The sequence below is a fragment of the Dromiciops gliroides genome, chromosome 2, assembly GCF_019393635.1.
Source record: "Dromiciops gliroides isolate mDroGli1 chromosome 2, mDroGli1.pri, whole genome shotgun sequence".
NCBI lineage: Eukaryota > Metazoa > Chordata > Mammalia > Microbiotheria > Microbiotheriidae > Dromiciops > Dromiciops gliroides.
The window spans coordinates 40,988,262-41,015,897 of NC_057862.1; the positions used below are offsets into that span (position 1 = coordinate 40,988,262).

The 27,636-nt window shown below is 40.1% G+C and overlaps 1 protein-coding gene and 1 pseudogene across 6 annotated transcripts in view; one reads left to right on the forward strand and one right to left on the reverse strand.

Moving 5' to 3' along the window:
• ZFAND4 (zinc finger AN1-type containing 4) overlaps window positions 1–26,076 on the forward strand; it is a 69,489-nt gene extending 43,413 nt beyond the window's left edge. For 4 of the 6 annotated variants that reach the window (XM_043989804.1, XM_043989805.1, XM_043989806.1 and 1 more), the window contains 4 exons: window positions 237–1,415; window positions 1,913–1,967; window positions 22,107–22,224; window positions 23,557–26,076. In XM_043989804.1, the coding sequence (XP_043845739.1) occupies window positions 237–1,415; window positions 1,913–1,967; window positions 22,107–22,224; window positions 23,557–23,692 (1,488 nt within the window). In that variant the 3' untranslated portion in view covers window positions 23,693–26,076. Of the gene's footprint in view, window positions 1–236; window positions 1,416–1,912; window positions 1,968–15,193; window positions 15,329–22,106; window positions 22,225–23,556 lie in introns of those variants that run through there. The other 2 variants (XR_006355067.1, XR_006355068.1) reach the window with 2 other exon arrangements.
• LOC122741409 lies at window positions 7,530–10,339 on the reverse strand (annotated as a pseudogene).
• Window positions 26,077–27,636: the final 1,560 nt, after the last annotated feature.

Consider the following 27,636-nt stretch of genomic DNA (forward strand, 5'->3'; position numbering starts at 1 on the left):
AAACAGCATCAAAATAGTTTAAAAGAAAAATGCAGTTTTCTTTGCAAATTGTTAGAGGAGGAAATTCCATTGTCTTTGTGACATAATCCAAACTCAATAGGTTGGAATATTAATATCTTTAAACATTAATAATACAAGCTAGAAAGTCACTTCTTTCTTATTGAATTGTTTTTACTAACTGAACAGAGATAATAACCATGACGTACAGATTATTATATTTTTAATCTTTTCTTTAGCCCAAGAAAGCTGTCAAGGTAAAACCTCGCCCACCTATGGCTCCTCGACCTTCAAGCGGTTCGATGGCAGCTGCTCGTCACAGATTGTTAAGAGTACTCCCTCACATTGGACAGTCTTGCCTGCCTCCACCTGGCAATTCATATCCTGCTGAGCCTTCCCAGAATGCACTGTCAGCCTTGGCTACTTTGGCCACTACTGGTAGACCTATACCATCTATCACTACTGATTTCCTCAAGGAAGATGACAACTGGGAGAGCAGCACACTCTCCCACTCAATCAGTAGCATTAAACTACCAGCTAAAGTATCTCATGTTGAATTAGAAAACACCAAACAGCCCATCCCAGATGCTGTTCTCCCTATTGTGTCATCTCTGTCCACACAGACAGAAATGTTTGCAGAAAATGTAATATCTAAAACAGAGGAAGACACAATCCTATTTCCAAATGTGGAGTTGTGTGCCACCGAAGAATCTCTTTTACCTGAAATGGATGCGTTTGCTTTGTTAGCAGAAGGAAATGTGACTGAACAATACAGTGATCTGGATGGCACAGAGAAGGTGAACCAAGACCTTGTACTGACCGATGGGGATAAAGATATTAAAACTCCAGAGCAGCATCATAAGCCTGTTGCAAGAATGTTAAATTCTGAGACCATGGAAACTTCAGTTCTGAACCCTCGCGAATTAAGCCCTCAGAAGAACAGACTCTTGTCACCTCTTCGGTATTCTGCACCAGTAACACATCACAGTTCACTAGTGAAACCTCAGAGACCATCCAAATGCTTTGAGACTGGTGCCCTCAGGTCCCCTGCCTCACAAAATGTGTTTCGATCGTTGGATGTCCGAAATATAGCTGATCCTTCCTTTCCTAGGACTACTAGATTTCGTGGTGTTAAAGTCGACTCACCTGGTAAAAGATCTGATATTATTTCCAAAGGCGAGGCTAGGGACATCACAGAAATGGCTAATAAGGCATCCAAAGAGCCAGTTGGTTCTGTAAATAACATAGGTTTTCTTGCTTCACTGGCACGAAGTGCAAGCAGAGACAGTTTACAGAGCTCGTGTGGGGCCAGCAGGCTTCGGACTTCTGCTATTGCACTGTCTACTAATCTCCAGCATTTTCAGGAAGAAAGTCTCAGGAAAAGCTCTCCCCAAATTGAACCTGCTGACTTTTTTCTAGTAAGTATTGACCTTCCAAGTGTTTCCCCCCCCTTCTTAATTTACATAAAGAGTTGGGAAATATATTAACATTGTAATTGAATAAGGAGACTTATGGTTCAATTCTAATTAAATAATATTAAGTAATGTGTATGAAGTTATTATATTTTATTATGTTTATCAGATTTATATTATATGATTTGGTGAAAAAAAATTCATTTACTTTTATTCCACATCAGGAACTTCCTTTTAGGTCATCACATTTCAATATATTAATTATCTAGTTAAGTGTTTTTGAAAATAAAATACAAGTGCATTCATAGTTTTGTTCTGGGTTAATTTAAATTAATTTGGGACTTTATGGATAGTTTGGCCACGTTTAATGTTTGTGGGTTTTGTTCTTTAAAAACTGACAATATTGTAAATATTAGATATTTACATAAAATATTGGTACTTAATGTTCTTTCCTCTTACCATTGATTCACGTTTGTAGATGTTGTTTTGTTCTTTAATTGTAGTCTACCCATGGGCTTGGAATGAATGGAAATAATACATCAGCAGGGAAAAGAGTAGGTAAGCAACTTAAAGAGAATTTAGAGGAAACTATATGGGTATAATTTTGTCATTTAATTGAATAACCAAGTAGGAGGAAAACAATCCATAACATGGGAAGGCAAAAATATATATTTGTACTCTTCAACCTACCCACAGTCTCAAGAAGGAGCAGGGGGAAGTATGGGTATAATAAAAAATAAATAAGCTCTTGTCATCGAGGTGCTTTTAATTGATAATACAGGGGCAGCTACCTGGCGCAGTAGATAGAGCTCTGGCCCTGGAGTCACAAGGTCCTGAGTTCAAATCCAGCCTCAGACACTTAACACTTACTAGCTGTGTGACCCTAGGCAAGTCACTTAACCCCAATTGCCTCACCAAAAACAAAACAAAAAAAAAAAGATAATACAAAGGAACATTGTGAGTATTGGCTCCTAAACTCAAGTCAAGAGGCAAATTAGGGATGCCATAGAATAGAGGTGATCTCCCCCCACAACAGGTGCCTATCCTGCCCCACCAATCTCCCATGTCCAAGACAGAAGTATATAGGGAAGCTGTTTGGGGTTTAAGATCAATATGGTAACAGTATATCCCACAGCAGTGGTGGTGGTGGTGACTGTGGCAACCATAATGTTCAAAAGATGCTTTGACCAATTGTCATTTCCAGAGTAGCAGCCACTTGCCTGCTTGGTAACTCTAGGGAGCACAGGCTGAGTGGTTACAGGGAAAAGCAAATGGCCTGTGATACACCATACTTTAAGCTAATTTTGTTATTGTGATCGTTATTTTTTGTTACATTTTATTGTTGCTACTTTTAAAGAAGATATATTTTAGTTTCCTTTTTACAAACAGAGTCACAATAAACTTTAAATACCTAGCCTTATTGTCTTAGGGGGAAAAAAGTGAAATCCACAGAACTAGAGGCTCTAAAATAGCTATAAAGATAAAGGCATATACTATTCCTTTAACTGCTGAAACGTCTACTCTTCCAAGATTGATCACTTACTTGGTAAAATAGATCGAAGAACTTTAGGGCAATTGTTTGATACTCCAGTGAGGAATAATGCAAGGAATTCCAATGAGCAGTAATTCAAGAAATGTTTCCTAAGGACTTCCTCTGTATATAACACTGTGCCTATAGCTGGGGCAATTACAGAGTTTATTTAAGTCACAGTCTCTCCCTTCAGAGATTACACAGAGATGGAGGGATAAGACGTGAACACAAACAACTTATAATACACAAAAATGTTAAAAGTATATTGGGGGGGGCAGCTAGATGGCGCAGTGGATAGAGCACCGGCCCCGGAGTCAGGAGTACCTGAGTTCAAATCCGACCTCAGACACTTAACACTTACTAGCTGTGTGACCCTGGGCAAGTCACTTAACCCCAATTGCCTCACCAAAAAAAAAAGTATATTGGTGGGGGGGCGGCTAGGTGGCACAGTGGATAAAGCACCGGCCCTGGATTCAGGAGTACCTGAGTTCAAATCCAGCCTCAGACACTTACTAGCTGTGTGACCCTGGGCAAGTCACTTAACCCTCATTGCCCCACAAAAAAAAAAACTTTAAAAAAAAAAGTATATTGGGGGGGCAGCTAGGTGGCACAGTAGATAGAGCACTGGCCCTGGATTCAGGAGGACCTGAGTTCAAATCTGGCCTCAGACACTTAACACTTACTAGCTGTGTGACCCTGGGCAAGTCACTTAACCCCAATTGCCTCACCAAAAAAAAAAAAATTATATTGGGGGGCAGCTAGGTGGCGCAGTGGATAAGGCATCGGCCCTGGATTCAGGAGTACCTGAGTTCAAATCTGACCTCAGACACTTGACACTTACTAGCTCTGTGACCCTGGGCAAGTCACTTAATCCCCATTGCCCCACAAAAAATAAATAAATAATAATTTGGGGCAGCTAGGTGGCACAGTGGATAGAGCACTGGCCCTGGAGTCAGGAGGACCTGAGTTCAAATCCGGCCTCAGACACTTAACACTTACTAGCTGTGTGACCCTGGGCAAGTCACTTAACCCCAATTGCCTCACTAAAAAAAAAAAAGTATATTGGGGGGAAAAGTATATTAGGTTTGAAACAGTCCAACATGAAGTCAAGAAGGCAGTAGATAGAGCACCAGCACTGGAGTGAGGAGGATCTGAATTCAAATCCAGACTCATCTGACATTTGCTTGACATTTGTGTGACCCTAGGCAAGTCATTTCCCCTCATTGCCTCTCAAAAAGGGAAAAGAAAAAAAAAGAGGGTTTTTAGCAATAGGTTTTCAGGAAAGACTTCATGGAAGAAAGTGATATTTGAGTTACTTTTAAAAATAGGTAGGACTCCAGCATGGGACTAGAGGGAAGGAAGATATTTTCGGCCTAGAGAATAGCAGTATAAAAGCACAGGATATTTGGAAAACAAAGAGTCTCCTTTGGCTAAACATAGATCACGTGGATGACAGAGGCATATGAAATATGACTAAAAAGGTGGGCGGGGGGCGCACCAACTGCCTGGCTAAGGAGCGTGAACATTTTAAGCAGCAAAGGGCTAGTGAAGGTTTTGTGAGAAAATAATGGGGCCTCCCAGAGGCCCCCCCCCCCCAGGGCCTAACTCCAGAACCTTGCCTGACTTTAAGGCCAGCCCAAAGTCAGTCAAGTTGGACCTTGGACTATAACTAGAGACAGGAGAAATTCAAACCACAGCTGTCTGAAAGCCTTTCCCTCCCCAGGGCCTGTCCTCTGAACTCTGAGCTCAGCACGGACTGCTCATGGACCGCCCTCAAGTCCAGTAAACCAATAGATTGGAATGGCCCTAGCCAATTAGCTTGGAGCAGGGTGTGAGGGCCACCTCTCCTCCAGACTGCAGAAGGAGGCTGTCAGGCTGAGCGCGCTCTCTCTCTCTGTATCCTAGGTGAGGCTTCTGAACTTTCGGAGTCACATGCCCTCTCTTCACTAATATTGAATGTGCTTTAATAAATTCCTAATGCCCCAAACTGGTGCTATAGCCTCTAATTTCTAAGTAACAATCTATTAGAAACCCCAGCTAAATTCCCTAAAACTTGGGACAGAGATAGGCAACCCCCATTTCATTTCAAACAACACAGTTTTAAGCAAAGAAGTGAACATAAACAGTTCTGTACAAAGTCTTTTCATTCATAACTTTGAAGAGAATTGGATAATTTGGTCTTAGTTTATACATTTACTATTTGTAAATAAGATTGATAATATTGTGAATGTTTTATCTACCACTGGTAACACTTTCTAAATGTGAAGTGGGTAAGTTAGAAGTCATATGTTGTCCTGTTATCACTTAATTCAGGTTATGTTAAACGTTTTGATAACAGGATAGATTAAATGAAGCTGCTTTGTTTTATAAGACATGATATATTCTTGTTTCCATCAAAGTAATTGACTACCTAATGTAATATATTTCTTTATTTTAGAAACATTTAAAGTTAGGGCATTATTTTTAAGTGGAATTATACCACTTTATAATTTCTTACCAGTTCTATCTTCTCCTGACCTCTTCTCTCAACCCTTCCCCTCCCCATTTAGCCTGAAGTCAAAGAACTTGGTTCAAATCCAACCTCTAACATCTTTTTAATGACCTTGGCAAGTTCCTTAACCTTCCGAAGCCTCAGTTTCTTCATTTGTAAAATGAGATTAGATGAGATGACCTCTGAGGTCCTTTCAGCTCTAAATTTATAATTGTATGATCTCCATGTCACATTTCCAAAAGTGGTTATTCCAGACTTTCCCCTCACTCTTCAAGCCCCAACTTCACCCATACCACTTCCCTACCAGCTTGTAATCATGCCTCTTACTACTGTAGAAGAAAAGCTCTTTGAGGGTTGGGACTAGGTTTTTTTGTTTGTGGTTGTGTTGTTGCTATTGTTGCTGCTGCTGCTGTTGTGGGTACCTCTCACCTAGGTGCTTGCAAAGTTCTATTGCAGGAGTTAGAGAATGACATGATTCCATCCTGTTCCCTCTGCCTATCTCCGGTTCCTGCATATAGGGAGGGACAGAGAAAAACATCATTCCATCATGTTCCTTTTGCTGGTCTCCTGGCCTGCCTCAGCCTGATCTGTCTGCAGGGAAAGAGAGAATCCCCTTTCCATTGGCTTCCCCGACTGTTCCTTTGTTTAAGCTGTCTAACACCCTGAGAGGACTCCATGCTGAGAGGCACCAACCATACTCTTTGACCCAGGGCCTCCTTGCTGTTCTTTTATCTCCTGATTTCACGCATTTTCATTGGCTGTCTGTCCTCATGCCCAGAATTCTCTCCTTGCTCATCTCCACCTCTGGCTGTATTGCGGGAAGCCTTTCCCAGCCCTCTCTAATGCCAGTGCATCCTTCTGTTGATTGTCTGCAGTTTATCCTATGTCTTCATTTGTACACGGTTGTTTGCAAGTTGTTTCCCCCAGTAGACTATGAGCTCGTTGAGAGGAGGGGCCGTCTTCAGCTTTGCTTTGTACCCCAGTACTTAGCACTGTGCCTGGCACAGAGAAGGCACTTAAGAAATGCTTACTAGGGGTAGCTAGGTGGCGAAGTGGATAAAGCACCAGCCCTGGATTCAGGAGGACCTGAGTTCAAATCCGGCCTCAGACACATGAGGATTACTAGCTGTGTGACCCTGGGCAAGTCACTTAACCCCCATTGCCTTGCCAAAAAAAAAGAAAAAAAATGCTTACTGACTGACTGAGGAATATTCATTTAAATTACTTAGAAGGCTGAAGCCATCTGTTAGTCCAGTGATTCTTAAATTCTGTCTTCTTAATGTTTTCTAAGTGAATTGCATTTGATGTGACACTTGACAATTTCTTTTATTTTTCCATCTCCTGACTTTAACATTTCATGTTGTGTCATGGAGTGATTAACTTTATTTCTAGCTCTCATTTATTTTCCAGTTCTTTTCTCTTGTTTCATTTAGAAAATAATTTTTAAACTCTTGCTTTCTTTATTCCAGGAATTTTAGTTAAACTTGTGCCTAATCTGTGTTTTGCTTTAAGGCTATGCTTATTGATATTTTAGTCATTCTTGTCATCATCATAGCTCTTTATGGGGAATTCTTTATTTGTCAATCCCTTCTTCTCCGCTCATTCCCTGACCTTTGCCTTTGTTTGAGGGCCATGCTCAAGCCCTTCTGGAGAAAATGGTTGGGTTGTGCTTGGTCTTGTTTTGTATTCTTTTGGATCCTGTTGGCTGCTTTCTTTGAATGTCCAGTTCTGTGTTCTTGATGGATCTCAAGCAAGCTTTCATTGCACCCACAGCTGTCTGATATAGAGCAAAGTCTGGCCACCCCCTTCCTGTTCTGAGCTTTGCAAGCTCTTGACTTGGGTTGGGTCTGAGTAACACAGCTGAGGGTTTGCCCCTGGCTGGAGCTACAGTAGACTGCTGCAGGACCCAGCCACTGCCAGCATGTTCTGCATGTTACCTTTTTGTCTTAGCTTTCTGCCCTGGTCATTTGGTTGCAGGCTTCAGACTAGGCATGGGGCTGTACTTGGATTCACAACCCTACCTACAGATGTTGCTCTGTTCTATTCCAGCTCCTTTTCCAGTACCTATCCTCAGGTTCTGAGCATTCCTTGCCCTGCACTACCACTCTAGGCTCAGCTCCCAGCAGCTGGTCTTCCATTCCTGTGGACAGTACCCTCTTTGATCTGCACTGGATCTGTGACCCAGCTCTGGTAGATCAGTAACAGAGCTGCTGATTGCTCTTATTCTTGTTCCCTTGACCTCTACTTGCCCTAGTACGAGATGGCAGGTTCCAGTTCAGTCCTATGGGAAGATAGACCCCTTCCCCCCATCTATATAGAGCTTTCTCTCCCTATGCCAACCCAAGCTTGAAAAATGACTCACTGTGATTTTTGCTTGGATTTCCCAATTGGTACTTGGTTTCATGTGTTTTCTTAAGACTATACTGCTTCCTCCCTCTCCACCATCTTGACTGTTGCCTTTCCCTGTTACTGTTTTGTTTTGTGAGACAATGAGGGTTAAGTGACTTGCCCAGGGTCACACAGCTAACTAGTAAGTGTCAAGTGTCTAAGGCTGGATTTGAACTCAGGTCCTCCTTAATCTAGGGCCGGTGCTTTATCCATTGCGTTGCCTAGCTGCCTCATTTCCCTATTACTTTTGAAGGCACCATCATCTTTCCAGGTACCCTCTCACTCGCTGCACATAACAAATCAGTTGCCAGATCTTGTTATTTCTTTCTCTGTAGCATCTCTTGTACATATCTCCTTCCCTGCACTCACACAGCCATCATCCTAGTTCATCTCCTCACCTTCTGCATCCTAATCTATTGCAAGTATCTTCTGGCTGGTCTCCCTGCCTAGTCTTTCCCCATCCCCACTCCAGTCTATCCTCTACTTGCCTGCCAAAGTGATCTTCCTCCAGTGGCTCCCTATTACCTCTAGGTCCAGCTGTGGCCAGGTCAGCGCCTGATAGACCCTTTAATGTGGCTCCTGTCATGATACACCTCAGTGGGTTCTAGGGGGAGGGGGTGTTAAAAAAGCCCTGAAGGGCAGGAAGGGGAAGGACGGACCCTGGTCCAGACTTCTCTCGCCAGTGTCCAGCCCCAACACTGGGGTCTCCTTGAAGAGAGGGAGAAGCTGGCTTTTCCTGCCCTCCATGCCCTCAGTTTTCAGCCACTCCATCTTCTTCTGGTGCTGCTCGATGGCGTCCTTCACACTGGTGTCAATTATGGCTTCCATGAGGACATTGTCCTCTGAGGCGTAGGCCAAGGCCTGCCAGGCAATGTCAAGCTGTGAGATCTCCTGCCTGGACGTGCCTTCAGTCAGCCTGGCGATTTCCGAGCACTTTTTCCTGTAATCAAACTGGTCCAGCTTCAGGCACTGCTTCCCCTTGGTGGCTGGCTTCAGAACATACTTGTCAAAGTACATCCTCACCAGGTGCTCCGGTTCTTTGAGCTGAGGTAGGTCAAAGTTGACCATTTCATTGATTCGGTCATTGATGGCCCAGTCAAACTGCTCTGGTTGGTTACTTGCTAAGACCAGTATAAACCTGTCATCATTACCAGCAGGTCTTTACTTATCTTCTCTGTGCCTCGTTTTCTCATAAAGGCATCAGCTTCATCCACAAATAGCAAGAGGCCTTTGGGGCTGGTACTGGCCCAGTCAAAGACCTTGTGCATGGCAGTCACCCCTTCTTGCCCCATGGGGACCACATCACCACCAGTCATGATGGCTTAGTCCATACCCGAATGCATGGCTAACTTCTTCGCAAACAGTGTTTTCCCCGTGCTGGGTGGCCCATACATGAGGATATTCCTGTACACCCTTTTGTTCCTCTTGGTGATGTCCCTGACCCGCTCCTCCATCTTCGGACTGAGAACAACTCCTTCCAAAGCGTCCTGAGGTTTACTTGCCAGACCGCCTGCCAACCTTGATCGGATGCTTCAGGGCCTCCAACACCGTAATTCGTGAGGCTTCTCTTACCAGGGAGGGCTTTCCTAGGCAGGCTCCAGTGTCACGGCCAGCAACTGCTGTAGCATTCTTAGCTGTGTAAACACAGACAGCGAGCAGTGTTAGTCCAGCCACCATAGCTGTGACTTTGTCCCAGTTAAAAGGCCCAAAAATCCTTCACCAAACAGAGTACCAGCTGTCTTGAGGGATTCCAGAATGGGCTGGCGGTGCTCTGAGGCTTTTAAGTAGATCTGCTCCCTGATGATGTCTGCATTCTCTCCCCCTCTGCTCAAGCGGTGCACGGGTCTCTGCTTCTATACGAAGCATCTCATTCTTACACCACAGCTCTATTGCCCGTTCCACAGTAGCTCTCCTGATGGCCTCTCCTGCTTCTGCATAGACTCCCCCTGCTTCCTCAAGTTCTCTTCCTTGAGAAGACCCAAGTTCAAATTCAGACTCAGACGCTTAACACTTACTAGCTGTGTCACCCTGGGCAAGTCACTTAACCCCAATTGCCTCACGAAAAAAAAAAGGAAGAAAGAAAGAGAGAAGTTGCTGCCGTCGGAGCTGGTCATCATAGCGCTTTCGAGCCAACTTGTCCTGATACTGAGACCTTGCCTGATGCTGCCTCGTTTCTTCATTTAGTGTCTTCCTTCTCTCTTCTGCTTGTACCCGAATCTGCTCGTTCTTCAGCTGCTCCATGGTAGCTTCGTATCCTTTAACCTTCAACTGTTGCTCCAGCTGCAAAGTCTGTACCTGCATCTGTGCAAGACTGAGTGCTGCTCACGTGCCGCCTTGTCCACGTGCTCCAGGCCCATAGGGTCAGTCAGAGTTGCTCCATTTGTCCTTGGGTGTGGGTTGGTCCCCACCGCCTCCCTTCCGGTCCCCGCCGGTGTCCCCTCCCATCACAGGTGGCAGGGACAGCGCGGGCCCCAGGCCCTTGCCCTTGGGACCCTTGGTGACACTAAAGAGCCACAACATGGCAAGGCGACCCCTGAACCCACCACACATGCCCGACAGACTGAAGAGCCTCCACACTTGGCATGAGCAGTCACACGGCACCCAGGGCGCAAGCCCAGAAAAGGGAACCCGCCCCTTAGGGGGCGGGCTCTATACCCTCTTATATTCTATCCACCCATATTGGCCTCCTTTCTATGCCTCACAACATGCTCCCTCCAATCTCTGTGCCTTTTGCCTGGAATGCTCACCCTCCTAACTTCTGACCCACATTCCCTGGTTTCCTTTAAGATTCATCTCGAGCTCTACCTCCTGGTCTCCCAAGCTACCAATGCCATCTCCTATGGCATTACCTTCTCACTGTATTAATCTTACATGTCCCAATTTTCTTCAGGGCAGTGACTGGTTTTACTTTTTATTTGTATCCCCAGCATTTAGCACAATGCCTGTGTGCCAAGTATACAACATGTCACATGTTCATTTTTAAATGTATTTATATTATATACTTTTCATTGTCCTTCTAGCTCAGAAAACACATCACATGCACAAATACATATACACTCAAATAAAACATTCATCATAAGCATTAATTCCCACATTGGTCATGCTTGAAAATGCATATGTGTCAGGGGCAGCTAGGTGGCGCAGTGGATAAAACACTGGCCTTGGATTCAGGAGGACCTGAGTTCAAATCCAGCCTCAGACACTTGACACTTACTAGCTGTGTGACCTTGAGTAAGTCACTTAACCCTCATTGCCCTGCCAAAAAGAAAAAAAAGAAACCGTATGTGTGTCTCATGTTAATTTTATCACTACTACCCTCTCCTCCCACCCCTGGCGGCAGGTAAGTGTCATATTTCAAATTTTCAGTCTTCTGTATTCAGATTTATGAGTATATTGATCAAAGTTCCAAATTCCATCTAAGTTGCTTTTCTCCATAATGTTGTAATTTTTTCCTAGTTCTGCTCACTACAGATCAATTCATAAATATTTTCTCAGTTTCTTTAGAAAGCTGTCCGTTTCATCATTCTTACCACAGTCCATTCACATGCTATAATTTCTTTAGCCAGTTTCCAATAGGACACTCCCTTAGATTCCACTTGGCTATTATAAAAAGAACTACTATAAATGTATTTGTATATGCAGGTCCTTTTCTTCTTCCTTTGGGTTTTAGGCCTTGTACAAGTGTTTGGGGCATAGTTTCATCTATTAGGGGCCATAGCTACATATCACTCCCTTAACGTGTTAAGCTCAAGGAAAGCTAGAACTTTGTCTTTTTTTGTATTTTCCTTCTCAGCATGTATCATTGTACCTTAAACAAAATAGATACTTATTATTCATTTCTTGAATGACAATAAATTTTCTTTTGTTTCAGAATTATTTAGTACACTCTGTCCTCCTTCGTGGCATATTTTATTAAGTTGACTTTGTACTGAATAACAGAAATTGTCTACTGTTCTGAAACTTTTTTTTGTCATTATTAGCAAAGGTATTTATTTTTTCATTTTATTTTTCCACTATGATTATTGGTGTACAAGGATGTGATTGGAAACATGCAATCAAATTGGCTTGAAGCAAACTGAATTTGTTCAATTCATTTATTACTTTTAATATATTTTTGTTGCTTTCCTAAGTACATAATTATGCAATACCTTAGTTCTTTTTCATACATTATTGCAATTGCTGATTTTCCAATAATGTGCTGAACAGAAATGTCATCAGGCTATTCTTGCTTCTTTTATGTGTTTAAAAGAAATGATAGAAAAGTTCCCCCATTGGGAATAATGTTCATTCTGGGTTTTAAGTAAATACTTTTTATCACGTTAGAAGACCTTACTACTCTTTAGAGATTTTTAACCATTGATGGATTTTCAGCTTTATTAAATATTTTTTCTGCAGCTTGTAATATCAAATGATTTTTTCTTCCCTTTTTTTCCTACATTATATTGATCCTATTCTCTTATACAATGCTAGTATTTTTCTTGGAGGAAAAACATCTTTGGTTTTGATGAATAATACCTTTAGTGTATTTCCTGTATTCTGCATGGAAAAATTACATTTAACATTTTTTTCATTTCTATTTGATTTATAATGTTTTTGTTGTTGTCTTTATCAAATTTAAAAATGAATACTGTTGCCTCATGAAATGAAGTGTGCCATATACCATATTTTTCTGAACTTAAAGTCATGTATGTAACTTAAAGACTCTGGTAAACACATCTGCTTCCAATGGCAGTAGAGGTTAGAGGAAGGGAATGAAGAGTTAGTACTTTGATATTTTTCCTTTTTTACCCTCGGTGCTTTTTTGGTTTAAATTTTGCCTCATCAGGCAGTCATTGAAACTTGGTCCTTTCTTGTACTTGTATTTGCCTGACAAATCTTGACTCTGCCCTTTTCATTTTGGTTTCCATGTGGGGTTTTTCCTTTTCTTGGAAGCAGTATATTGTTGAATTGGGTTTTTAATTCAGTTTGTAACTTTTTAGAGATGCTTTAGGCCATTCCCATTTAATGTTATAATCTGTTATATTTCTTAGATCTTTTATGAGCTACATTTTTCCCATGGTTAATGATATATCCGCTGTCTTTTCTGAGTATTTCTTGTCTTTTGGGTAAGGTTAAATGATCAATTTTGTTAATCTGCTTACTAGCCTGCACATCTTAAATTTACCCACCAGTAGCCAAACTGTGTTCATTTGTTTTCCATTTTTATATACCTATTTATATTTTTATTGAGAGGCAGCATGAGAAATAATGAGTAGGCCTCAGAGTTGAGAATACCTAGGCCAAGTCCTATCCTTGAAACACACTTGACCTTTCTCTCTGTATCCCCAGCAACTCTGTGATTAGTAGAGGAGGTGCTCATCTCATTTGAAGAGGGAGCTTGCACATCTGGTTTTCCCTATAACCTAACAAATCATAGGTCTAGTCTTACCATTTTACCAAATCTTAAGCTACACTTTAGCTGTGCTTCCAGATTCATCTAGTCCTCACTTTGCCCATTCTTGCATCTCAATTTGAAAACGATCCCTTCTGCTTTTCTTTCTTTTTTTTTTTCATCTCTCATTTTAGCCTTAAAGCTTATACCCTGTATTACTGATGCTTCCTAAAACCTATTCTTTGAAATAGAGTTCTCTAGTTTTGGTCTAGTGAAAAGAGCACCATATTGGGTGTCCAAACCTGATTGGAAATACTGGCTTTGTCATTTACCAGCTCTGTGATCTAAGCCAAGTCACTTCACCTTCTAGGGCCTTAACCGTCTGTAAAGTCACTTCCAGGTCAAACAGTCCATGATCCAGAAGCTTTTTGTTTATTCATTGTTACCAAATACTAGGTGTGCTAAAAGTCTTAGTGTAGTTTTAAGCTTTAATAACTTCAGAAGTGTAAATGCTAAATACTTAGCCAAAGCTCAGTTATTTACATTTCTTCTATACTTAGCTTTGTGAAATTTTTTTAACAAGATGAGTAGGGCACCCTATCATTATATGCACTGCACAATCAGTAGTTTGTAGATGACACTTTCTCTGACTGGTGGATCAGTTGGAAGTCCTTATGCTTAGCCACCTGATCACTATTTCTATCCAAACTGTCACATACCCATCAAAACCTCATTTTGGGGGTGATCTTTTTAAAACTGAGATTGCAAATGTAAACTTTTCAGTTACTAAGGAGCAGCAGCAGCTGCTGAAAGTTTTTACAATGTTTGAAAGCTGACTAGAACAATCTGTAAAACACAAGAGAGTGGTTCTGTTGAATTTTAATAAGACATCAATATTGCAAAATTTTAAATATTTTTATAAGTTTATAATATTTATACTTCTGAAATTATAGCTTAAAATTGCACTAAGACTTTTGAAATACCCTGTCTAATTAGCAATTCTATATTTCTTAGTCTTAAAGTTGAGTTTTGATTTACTCTATTTAATTTTGCGGGGGGGTGAGGCAGTTGGGGTTGTGACTTGCCCAGGGTCACATAGCAAGTGTCAAGTGTCTGAGACTGGATTTGAACTCAGGTCCTCCTGAATCCAGGGCCAGTGCTTTATCCACTGCGCCACCTAGCGGCCCCTATGCTTATTTAATTTTAATTGCGATATGTTCTTGGTTCTACTTAGTCTTTGCCTTATAACTTAGATTATAATCATAAAATTCTAAAATCTTAGAGCTGAAATCTTCGATGTTATGTAGTCTAACCCTCTCATTTCACAAATAAGGAAATAGACTGGAGAATATTAAGCATTTAACCCCAAGTTATGTAGCTGTCTAATGACAGAGCCAGAGATGGAGCTTAGTTAGAATTCTTTCCACTCTTAACATCTTTCTTTTGATGAAAAAAGAGTCTCCTAACCCAGGCATGTCAAACATAGATAGGGCCACATGTGCCTAAACCAGATAAAAATATAATTGGACAATATTTAACAAAATAAACAAAAATAGAATAGAATAATAGTAATATGATGTTTTCTAGGTCACTATATGGTCCATAGGCATCCTCATGTATGCCTTATTCTCCTCTCCACCCCTACCCCCATTTCTTTTTGAGTTTGACATCACTCTCTTAGTCTGGAGTCAGAAAGAAGAGTTCAAAACCAGCCTCTGATACTTATAGCTGTGTGATCCTGGGCAAGTCACTTAACCTGTCTCTACCTCAGTTTTCACAACTTTAAAATGGGGATAAGAATAGCCCCTATCTCCTAGGGTTGTTGTGAGGATCAAATGAGATAATATTGTTGAAGTGCTTAGCACAGTGCCTGGCACATAGTAGACACTTAATAAATGCTTCCTTTCCTTCTTCCCTCCCTCCCTGCCTGTCCTTCCCTTCCTTTCTTCTTCTCTTTCCCTCCTCCCTCCCTTCTTCCTTCTCTCCTTCCCTCTCTGTGCCAGGTGCTGTGCTAAGAGAGCAAGGAATCAAAAGAAAAAACAGTGATCATGCATTTATCCCCAAAATGGAAATATCCATCTGGAAAAATATAGCTCGAGTCTAAGTCCTAAAAATTCATAGCTATCAAGGATTCATATGTAAGTTGTTCTAGATACCTGCCTTTTCCTTTCCTTACATCAGTGCATCCCGTTTGATATATCACATGTCGTATGTATATGTGTGTCGAGAAAGGCAGCAGTAGGGGAGTGGTCCTCAGGAAGACCTGGATTCAGGTCCTGCCTATGACACATGGGGGCTCAGAGCTCTAGAACAAGACAGACCACCTCTCAGTGCCCCAGGCACCTCTCTTAAGTGTGGAAATTCATTTGCTGAGATGGTGCCAATCTGTAGAGGAGGGGGAATTTCCACACTGGGATTTCTCTAAGCCAATGAAATTGTATATCCAGAGCAAAAACACTTTAAATGTATATGTGTGTATATACACAAAAATATAGAGAGAACGCGCTCCAAAATGCTGTGTGTAAACTTGATTCCTGTAGATTAAATCAGATTTTCTGATAAAATTACTTGATCATTTCAGAGAATCTTTATTGTTCTATTAGTTGTCATTGATTTCAGAAAAATCCATAAATATACCTAAAAATACAAACTTAAAAAGCAAAATAATTTGGTATTATTGAACATTCATTTTGTACAAAGAATTTGCCAGTTTTCCCTTTTTGTTTTGGTCTGTTATATTATAGTAATAAAGCCTTGACTCTCTGGATAGCAGCCTTCCTGAACCCTCAAACTTCTAGAAGGGCTCAGAACCTGGAAGCATCCAAAGGGAAAATACCCCCAAACCTCTGGCAACAAAGAAGCAGGCTTGAGCCCCTGAATCCAGCTAAGAAAATCCATCAGCCTAAAGCTTCCATTCAACATACTGTGATCTCCAGTAAGCTCTTGAAGGCCAGTCTTTTCCCAGGAGTTCTGAGAAGTGACAAGAAATCAAAAAGAGAATGGGTGAAAAGCTCAGAAGTCCAATCAATGGGCAGTTAATAAGCACGTCCTCCGTATGAGGACCCGATAGGCATGGAGGGTGGGAAGACAATGATGGAATGATCCCTGTGCTTTGGGAACTTCCACTGTACCAAGGGAGCCTTCAGTGAGTCTGTACAACACCAGTACAAGGTACACTGGGTTATCTCTTTATTGAGATGGACCAAGGCCTGACGTAGAAACTTCAACCTGAGCAGAGTCTGGAAGTCACTGAGGGATTCTGCCATGTTGAGGTGAAGGAGCGAGTGTCTGTCAAACAGTGGGGACAGCGAGGGCAAAGGCCCAGAAAGGGGAGATGGAAGGTCATCTGTGAGAAAGAAGAGTAATGGATACTGACGTTAGAAAGGGCTCTTCAGACTAAACAGAGGAGGTTCTCATTGAGTCTAGAGGCAACAGGGAGTCAGACCTGTGTGTTAAGGAAACCACAAAAGAAGGTTGGGAGTGGGCAGAATATCCTTAATAGTGGTACTGGGGCAGCTAGGTGGCACAGTGGATAGAGCACCAGCCCTGGATTCAGGAGGACCTGAGTTCAAATCCAGCCTCAGACACTTAACACTTACTAGCTGTGTGACCCTGGGCAAGTCACTTAACCCCAATTGCCTCACCAAAAAAAATATATATATATATATACATATATATATATAGTGGTACTGATTTTGGTTTGGGGGGGTCATAGTTTCACCACTGGAAGGAACATCAGAGATCATTTAGTCTAGATCTTTCTGAGGAAACTGACATCTAGAGATTTTCTATATGACTTGCCTCAATGACACACAACTAGTAAGTAGAGGTGAGATTTGAACCCAGGTCTCTGGCTGGAGTGCTCTCTATTCCTAGCCCTACATTGCTGCCCAAAAGTGGTAAAGATTATGGTTAAGTAGCAAGATACCTTTAAAGCAGAGAAGAGAGCTAGGAATGAGAAGGTGAGAGCACTTCTGCAATTCGGAGGGAGAAAAACAGCCACACAGACCTTAGCATTCTATCTCTTGGAGGCATAGGAACTTTCTTCTATATCATGGAAACAGCTGATCCTCTGCACTTCTGAATCTTGTGCTTTTGAAAGAGTGAGACATTTCCCTCGTGACAAGCCAAGCCAAGCCACGACAGCAGAGCAGTAATGTTTGTCCCCAGCACAGCAGAGCTAGTTAGAGCCCTCCTCTGGGAAAAAGCGAAGAGTAAAAAGAAGATGGTGCCAACCCTAACGGAGGCACTAGGCTTATCCTTGGAGAAGAAGGCAGGCTCAAGAAAAGAGTGGTGGATTACTAAAATCTATTATTATTCTCGACCCTGGGTGGGATCCTGGACAACTAGGGGCAGTAGTGAATAGAGTCCTTTGCAAATTTGAAATCACTTAGACATATGGAGTAGTGATCCATCAATATGCCCCCCAAATTAGAGCAGCTCGGATTGGATTCTCAGTGAGTGAATGTTGGCGAAAAGGCCCAGAGATGCCTCTCATTGCCATCCCGAGTGCTGATTGGAATGGCAAAAGGTTCTTTCTAAGCAAATGCAGTTTCCTAGTACACGCTTTCAGGATGGCTTTGGCATATCACATTTAGGTACAATTGGAATCTCCATAATAACTAATCATTTTTTTTTCCAAGAACTTATTGCTAATTATGTCTGCCTCCTAAATAAATAGCTTTTCAGTACTGGTGAAACTGATGTATTTAAGCAACTTTCTAACTTCTTCCTTAACAGGGATGAGAAAGTCAAGGTTCTAACTTTAATCATAAGAAACACAGAATCTCAGAATTGGAACAGACTTCAGAAGCTATCTGGTCCAAATTCATCCGTTTCTAGACCTAAAAAAGAATTCCCTTTAGGTCAAAGCTGGGCATGTGGTCAGTCATCTAGCCTTCCCTTAAAGACTTCTTATAAGGGAAAACTCACTACTTCCTGCCCATTCTTTCTGAGGATGTGTTGATTGGTATTGTGTATGCATGCAGGTTCCCATAAAAGAAACCTCTAGTACATTCACAGGTATCACATAGGTTACCTACTGCTAACAAATGTATTACTGAACAAATAAGTTTTTCTATCTAGTTCTCTCATCTTTTTTCTACTTCAAGAGATTCAGAACCAAACAAAACTGTTTTCTCTATAAAAGGTGTACATTTTGCCTTGAGAAAACAAAATTCTAACTTTTTCTTTTTACTACCAGGAAGGTACTTAAGATTACTTCACTGATTCCATTTGTGGAGCAGGATGTTATTTAGACTATAGAATATTATTTCAAAGATTTCCTGAGATATTTGATGCATCCTGAAAGGGATGTTATAAAAGAGATTTGTGCCTCGGTTAAGGATTAGACCGAATAATCGCTAAGGTCCTTTCCTTCTTTTGAAACTCTGAAGTAAGGCGCTAGATCTAATGACCTTCCTAAAGACCTTTCCAATCTAAATATGTCCCTAATTCAACCAAACCTAGCCATTCCAGGTTATTTGGAAATAAGCACCATCTTGTGGCTTCATAAGAGACTGCAAGTAAATTCAATGTCAGTGACAGACATTCTCTGCATTTGACTGGGAAAAAAAAAAAAGTCATTTGTGCCACTTACTGCTCTTCCTAAGCCTTTGGCACAGATCCTGCCAACTTCAGCAACCCTCAAGAGTAAATGTAAAGGATGAAGCAAGGGGGAATTATTCTTATTCAAAATTGAAAAAAAGGTAAATGTTAATAAATTTATCACTGACTTTATAATTGGTGGTTTTAATTAAGAGACTTAAATGTTGTAAATTTCTAGTCATTTATGATTTTGCCTAATGTGTCATGACAAACCACAAGTCTAGAATTGTAAAAGCAGAAGAAATTATAAAATCACATTAATTTGTACTAATTTAGAAGGAAGACCAAGCTAAAGAATATTTGAAAAGAAATAAAGCTATTAGTATATATTAAAACTCCAAGTAGGGGGCAGCTAGGTGGCACAGTGGATAAGTCACTGGCCCTGGATTCAGGAGGACCTGAGTTCAGGTCCAGCCTCAGACACATGATACTTACTAGCTGTGTGACCCTGGGCAAGTCACTTAACCGTCATTGCCCCTCAAAAAAAAAAAAAACCCTTCAAGTAGTCACTAACCTAGTTTTACCAAGTATAGCTTTTGTTAAATCAGCATTAATGAATAGATAAGATTGAATTATATTTCAAAGACTCATTCAATAATATCTTGAAGAAAACCTTTAAAAATACATATTCCTTTTTTATCTTATGTTTGGGGTCTTGTGTTTCCTAAGATGTATCCTTTAACTCCTCACCTAGATTGCAAGGACCACTTGTGCTAATACTAGTACTTTTCACCTAAGGTGCTCAGAGTAGGTATTCAATGTGTACTTGTTTGGCTGCATTTTCCCAGCCATAGCAGTGGAATGCGCTGGTATTTGGGGACAGAGTCATCTGCCCAAAGAGGTTCAGGGTACGATATATATAATGACCTGGATTTATTAACTTCCCCTTCACCAAGACTGTGGAAGGGTGGAAATGAAAGTAAACATGCTGGAGAAGTGTTGACCACAGAGTAGCCACTGAGTAAATATTTGCTGGATGGATGGATGGAGGCATGCATGACCGGGTGGGGAAGCATCACCATCTCATCCTTATTCCTAGCATGTTCCAAGTCTTTTGGGAAAATCACTTCTTTTTAATTTGTGGAATAAAAAGTTTTGGGAAATACTGAATAAGATGCTACTCCAAAGACTGGAGAAAGAATACATGATGCTGAAATGAATCCTCTTCAGCTGCTTCTGCTGAATAAGCCTTCCTTTCTGGAAAGATGTTATCTGGTATTCTGAGCACATATAGTTTGTAAAATGCTGAGTCAAAATAATGATCACTCCTTTATGCTTATATGATGATTCTTTTATGACGCTCTTTCCTATGTACTCTGTCTTCACAATGATCTATGAGAAAGGCAAAGCAGATCTCTCCATCTTTCAGATGTGTGTCCGAAGTCAAGGAAGGTCAAAAGACTTGCCAACTTCATCCACATTAAGTTGTGCAGTGAGGATAGCATCTCCCAGGACACCCAACGATGGTTGCTTATAAACATTAGTCGGGGAAAAGCATGGAAATTGCTGGTAGTCAGTATCGTTTTCTTTTAAGGCATAGTTTTCTACTATTTTGCTTTGGACGTGATTTTTAGTATATGCAAATATCCTTCAGTCTACACTGACATATAGAATTATTTCAATCCACTGGTCCTTTTCTCAGGCTTCACCCTCCTTTGTTTGCCACTATTGACCATTCCTTCTTCCTTGCTGCTCTCTCCTTCCTTGACTCCTGTGAATGCTACTCTTCACTTTCCTCACATAGGTGTTTCCTTCTCTATCTCATTCACTGTTTCATCCTCCTCTAGCCACCTAAATTGTCTCTGGCCCTTAAGATTGTACTAGCCACTCTTTCTTTTTCTATACCTTTACCTTTAGGATTCATCTGCATTCAGTTTCTTCATCAGTAACGCCTATATCCATACATCAAGTCTGAATTTCCCCCAACCCCACTTTTCCAAATGCCTGCTGGTCATCTCTAACTATAAGACCTATCAGCACCTCAAACTTAACACATCTAAACTGAATTCTTCATCTCCTCTATTCTATGCCCCTGTCGAGGGGGAAGCCAGGTGGTATAGTGGATAAAGCACCAGCCTTGGATTCAGGAGAACCTGAGTTCAAATCTGGCCTTAGATACTTGACACTTACTAGCTGTGTGACCCTGGGCAAGTCACTTAACCCTCATTGCCCCACAAAACAAAACAAAATGAATGTCTATGCCCCTGTCGATCAGTTTCCATCATCTTTGACTTTTTCTTCTCCCATACCCCCATATGTTCGCTCACAACATCACTTCTAGACCTCCTTCCCTCTCCACTGACATGGCCACCACCCTCATTCAGACTCTCATCACTCCTTTATGTTGTCTGCACCCATGTGGAGGGACTCCTATCTCCTAGGAAGCCCTTGAGAACTGCTTTTCAGCCTTTCATTCTTGCCCCTGCCTTGCTTAGGCTCTTTTAACAGCTTCTTACCTGGTCTTTTTACCTCTCCATTCTAAATCTCCCTAAGGCCTGGTCTGACCATACTTCTTACCTGCTCCGAATCCTTCAGCTGCCACCTTCTTCAGAAGGTACCTTCTAAAATAGCATCAACCCTTTTTAAGGCCTTCCACAGCCTTATTTTCCAGCCCTGCCTAGAGTGTTACCAGTTCCCTAATTTTCACTGGCCTTTAAGGCCCATCTCTTATATAAAGCTGTCTCTGATGCAGCCCTTAGACATGTACTCCCACATAAAACACCCCCCCACACACATATATCTCCCTCCCAAAAAGAATTCCTTCTCTTCAGATTTCCCTAATGCTGCCCCATCACACCCCATCTTGTGTCATACTTCTACTGCATTATGTATTTGTCCTATGTCCCCAACCAACTGTACACTCCTTAAAGGAAGGTGTATTTTTTTAAATCTCCGTATTTCCAGGTATAGCATAGTGTTTCTCACTTAGATGCTTAAAAAAGGTGAATTGAATGGAATCGAATTGTTGGTCCTCAGGCAACACTTTTGGATGTTTCCCATCAACTGAAAATTACTGGAAATGGATGATCAAAGGTTGTTAGTTTATAAATGCAAGTTAGTTCTTAGTTAATTGAATCTTTTTAAAATATAGAGTAAGTTCTGTACAAAAATCTTGTGTTTAAGTTCATTAAATCATTTTTTTAGGCTAAATTAAGTAATACAAGGTAAAGTGATTTTTTTCACATTGAACAAGGATTACCATAACTTTGAAACTGTTAGTTGATTTTTCAGGAAATATGTTGTGCTGAATGGGATCTTATATACTTTTGTTTTATCCTAAGCTAATCTACATGTCTTGTCTCAAAACAGGTGAAACTACCCATCATCTGCCCCCTGTGAAAGCCCCTGTTCAGACCAAAAAGAAAACATCCAAGCATTGCTTTCTTTGTGGCAAGAAAACGGGACTAGCCACCAGCTATGAATGCAGGCAGGTTGCCTCGTTGGGAAAACTGAAATACTTTTTGTAGAGTGGTCTGGCATGAGGATTCTGCTGCCCCAACCCCAAAAGCTGGAGTTTAATTATTTACATTTCCATTGTTAGGTGATGTTAAATTAATTGACCATAAGCAAACGGTGTTCTGCCTTCATGATTGGCCTGAAATAATAGCCAGAGAGAATGTGTGAGTCCTTGAAAAGCCCCTGAGGCCCTGGAATTTCTTAGATGCATTAACAGAGGAGCATAGGTGATGAATCTAGGTGAAACCTCAGTATGGGAAGATAGACTGTTATTAGAGAAGAAACTTGTAGAGTTGATACTTTTCGTGAAAATAAGGAAAACTGCATTTATGAATTTTGGAAGCATATTCACAAATTTTTTTAGTTTACAATTTTACTTTCCCAATGTAAATGTTTATCTTTTCAAAACTTTGTATGACAACATAGTTGGTTTTTGTTTAATGAACCTTCCTATTGAAGAGATCAAAGGTTAAGGGTGGAAAATAAGTTTATTTTTTGCATTTGCATTGAGTTCTGGTTTTTTTCTTTTCATGATTATTTTTAAATCCATATAAGTACTAATGAGTCCAGTGAGAACTGTCCCCCTTAGGCTTATTTAGGTATTGTAATTGAGGCTGTTTAACAGGATGCCTGGGTATGGATCTTTTTTTAAAAGTTGTATTGATGATGCCTTTTGTCTTTACTTACATCCTAGTCACTTCTTGAGGTGGAGATGAGCTTCTTCCCTCCCACTCTCTCTCCAGATTGAACCTTCTTTTATAACAAAGAACCAATTAAGCAAAAGGGTCTCATACAGTGGCTGCCCCTGACAAGGTGTACAAGGGCTGAGTTCAGAGTTTCCCTCATTCCCCCAACAAGGTGGGAGAGAGATTTTTCAAGATCTGTTTTCTGGGCTCAGCATTGCTTGTGCCGTTATTTTTAGCAATCTTTTCATTTATATTGATCCATGTTTGAAAAAGCCTCTCATATATTTTAAATGTCAAATTTGGTTTTCACCTGCAATTCCCAAATTACCCTTCTAAGTATACAGGTTACAAGGGAAATTTTGAACATTGTTTCATTATGGTGTGGTTTTTAATATTCTTTAGAGGACCCAGCCCCACTTCTATCACCTGAAAAATGTTTTAGTGTAAAATGTCATATTCCTAAAGTAGCATAGTCCGGGGGTCTCGATGGGGTTTGAGGGTTATTTTGTGGCTATAGTTTTCCTAAGTGGGAAGAAAATGGCAGCTCCAAGACCATGTGCTTTCATGTGCCCGTCGTAGAAATGTGACTATTCATACACACTTTTTTTGTGCTTTAGATGTGGAAACAATTTCTGTGCAACTCATCGATATGCAGAAACGCACGGCTGCACTTACGATTACAAGAGTGCGGGAAGGAGACACTTACAGGAGGCAAATCCTGTTGTTAGCGCACCAAAACTTCCCAAAATCTAAAGATGGTGGCACTGCCAGAGGAAATGGATTATTAATGACAGAAGAAGTATTGCTTAGACTGAATTAATTTTGTTCGACTCCCAAAAAAAAAAAAAAAGATTTGCCAAGTAACAAAAAGCACACAATTCATACTATTGGAGAGTAATGTGAACACTACCGTCATTAACATCTTTATTCTTTAGTGAATCAAAAGTTTTAAAAGTAGTTTTTAAAAATTTACACTATAATGATTTAACTTTTGTTATTGCACGTCTTGTGTTAAGTGTTTTATATTTGAAAATGCTATTTCACTAGACAAGTCTTTAAAAGATGCACTTTACTAAGTTAATTTTACTGCATAACCAGCCAGATGTGAGGGGGTGCTAAATGAGAGTGTCATAGAAGGTCTTTGTGTCATGGAATGTCTTCTGTATTCAGTCCTACCTGTTATTGTTTTCTTTCATTTTGTTTTTAATCCCATGGGTGATCTTTTAAATTAATTCACTAGCAAGCTCCCCCTTCAAACCACATTTTAAGAACATCCAATTTGCTGTGTGGTGTTTTATCGCACATTTTTCTCTTCCATTCAGATTGGCATTCAAATATTGTGTATACATTCTACAAAACATATCATGTGAATCACAATATATATTTCTTAAAACATTACTTGGTGTATGGCAGTTTTTTAAAATAGACAATGTCCCACTTTTTGCCATGAAAGACAGAAAACAGCTTATTTTAACTTTTTTGTAATGGATAGATTTTTTTTTTAAAGATTTCACAACTTGGTTTGTTTTGCTAAGATGTTGAATACTGTTACCAAGAGAAATTCAAATAAATATTCAATTTTATTATGGGTCTGATGCATTTTTTATAAGTAATTCAGTAATCTTAATTTTTATATAAGCCAATCTGAAATGAATGCAGAAATTAAAACACTTGAAAAATAACCCGCCTTTATCATTAAATTCATTCATGGAAACACACCAGTTAAGCCCAAGGGGCAGCTAGAAATAAATTTCCATACATTTGGACTACTTAAAAAATACTGAGGTCCAACCAGGGCTAGAACTTCACTGGACTATTTCCATATCAGATAAGATGACATATGTAAATGCAAAGGGAAGAACAATTTTGCCAAGCATCTAAGAAGCATCTTGTCTGCTATAAATCCATTCTGCCAATTTACCACTAAATGCCAATTAGCATCTTTTCTCACATTGATCCATAAGTATTTTCTTGACTCACCATGTCCCCAGAATTTCTCCCTCCTCCGCATCCCAAGATATTAGGAAAGAGACCCACAAAGGGAAGAGGGAGAAAAATTAGGCGGAAAGTAGAAGACAAGAAATATTGAAGAAAATAAAAATCCAGGTGTGTCGAGGGGGCAGCAATTGCCAATGCATAACTTTACGTAGACAGCCATCCAAAGCCACCTGCATAAAGATGTGACCAATGTAGAGCACTTGAGAACCCTAACCTGAAGCTAGAGAAGCTACCGCAGGCTCACATGCCTTCACCCCTGCTAATGTATGCCCTGGTGGTGGCGTCTTATAATTTAGATCGTTGTGGAGCCTTCCAGTGTGGAATCTAAGCCAGGTGAGCATGGACACCAAAGACAAGTGGCTTTCTTGACATATAGATATGGAAAGTATAGAGAATGGACAATAAATTACGGAAGGACTTGGATCCAGCTCAGGTTTAGGTTTCATAATGAATGCTAGACCAATTCAATATATCAAACATTCCAAAGCTCAATCAGTTTCTTCTCTTGATTGGCTTCATCCATGTCCCATTAGAGTTTTCTCATGGCTAGCATGTTTCAAAGAACAAAGTCAATGGATTCTGTCAGTGGGACAAAAGTGCTTTTTGTAAAGAAGTAACAGAAACTGGATTTGTTCTGTTTAATGAGGTGTCAAAGGCTGAACTTGTCCATGGGATAAAATGCAAAAGACTTGATTCCATCTTTTGGAAGAAACTTCCTTGGTAACCGTGAAAAGGATAAGCTCATGACAATTGTTTTTCCTCAGTGATGGAACCTTCATGGAAAGTAGCCACTTCCTCTTAGGTGTTTCTTTTTTCATTTTTTAAGAGAAAATATTTCCTTCATTTAATGAAAATATTGAATGAAATATTTCCTTACTTTTTACAACTCCATTTGTACATTTTCATGTTTTTAATAGGAAAAGGCACTGCTAGTAAAGATTTAACATGTAAATTTAGGAAGCTAGACCCTCCAAACCAATAACTACAAACAAAATGCAGGGATGACCGTACAATATTTTAAATATATCCTTAATAGTCTGTGACCTTATGTGAGACTCTTCCCTAAACAATAAGCTATGAAAGAAACTGTAATATTTTTTCTTCCAAAAGGAAAAAAAAAAGGTCCAAATAGTTGGTTATGGGGAATTCAATTTGAAAAATATATATATATTTTTTTGTTGAGTTTGCTTTTTCAGTTCTGTATAGAAAAGGAAACTAGTTCATACTTTGTGTATAATAAAATCTTAGCATTATATACATTATATCATGTGGTCACAAGCAGTTTTTAATAACGGGGAAAATTTGTTTTATGAAGCTTAGAGTTTTCTTTTTTGAAATATATATACTTGTATATGTATATATATTTACGTAATTTATATGACAATTTTATAAAAACAATAGGAGTAAATAATCTAAAGCTTCTTGAAAATGGTGGAGTGAACTTATAAGGAAGTTGGAACACTTAACATTCCCCTGAGCAATACTAATAGAAGTATACTAAGGAAATGCTAAACTACTAAAATGCCACACATGAAAGTCATTCCCCAAAATTCAGTTTAACAAACTTTATTAGAAAATGAGAAAACTGGGGACAACTAGGTGGCGCAGTGGATAGAACACCGGCCCTGGATTCAGGAGGACATGAGTTCAAATCTGGCCTCAAACACTTGATATTCACTAGCTGTGTGACCCTGGGCAAGTCACTTAATCCCAATTGCCTCACCAAAAAAAAAAAGAAAAAGAAAATGAGAAAACTGTAGAAGAATGCTCACAGTTTTTTAAGTGACTAACTCCTGAAACAAAAACACAACAAGAAATATAAATGGAAAAAGAAACTCTAAGATATCCTGAGAAATCCTCAAGTAGATAAATGATCCAAAGAATTTAAGAATACTGGCAAGAAAGTCAACAAAAGAGCTTGCTGTAGTTAAAGAAAATCCTAGAACTGAAGCTTGAATTAAGTTTAAAGTAAAAAAATTAAACTAGAATTTAAAGATATTTTAAAAGATCAAGAGAAAATAATGCCTTACCTTATCTTCAAAAGACAAATATGGAGACCACAGTACAAAGACTGAGAGGATCTATAGATGAAATAAAGAACACAGGCCCTAAAGTTTTAAACCAAATCACAGATAATGTAGAGGAAGTAAAAGCAAAAGCTTAGAAAATAACTTTAAAATATGGAAATTATGTGAATTAAAAGTGGCAGATTGGGGGCGGCTAGGTGGCGCAGTGGATAAAGCACTGGCCCTTGATTCAGGAATACCTGAGTTCAAATCCGGCCTCAGACACTTGACACTTACTAGCTGTGTGACCCTCGGCAAGTCACTTAACCTCCATTGCCCCGCAAAAAAAAAAAAAAAAGTGGCAGATTAAGACACAATCTCAGAACCACTAAAAAAAATAAACATGAGGGGCAGCTAGGTGGCGCAGTGGATAGAGCACCAGCCCTGGAGTCAGGAGTACCTGAGTTCGAATCTGGCCTCAGACACTTAACACTTACTAGCTGTGTGACCCTGGATGAGTCACTTAACCCCAATTGCCTCACTCAAAAATAAATAAATAAATAAACATGAACACCATATTCCAAAAATACCAGCTAAGAAAAGTTGCAGAACTATTAAAACAATTTATAAATAGATATATAGATTATATATACATACATGTATGTCCCCAAAGAGGAAAAGCTTAAAAATTTT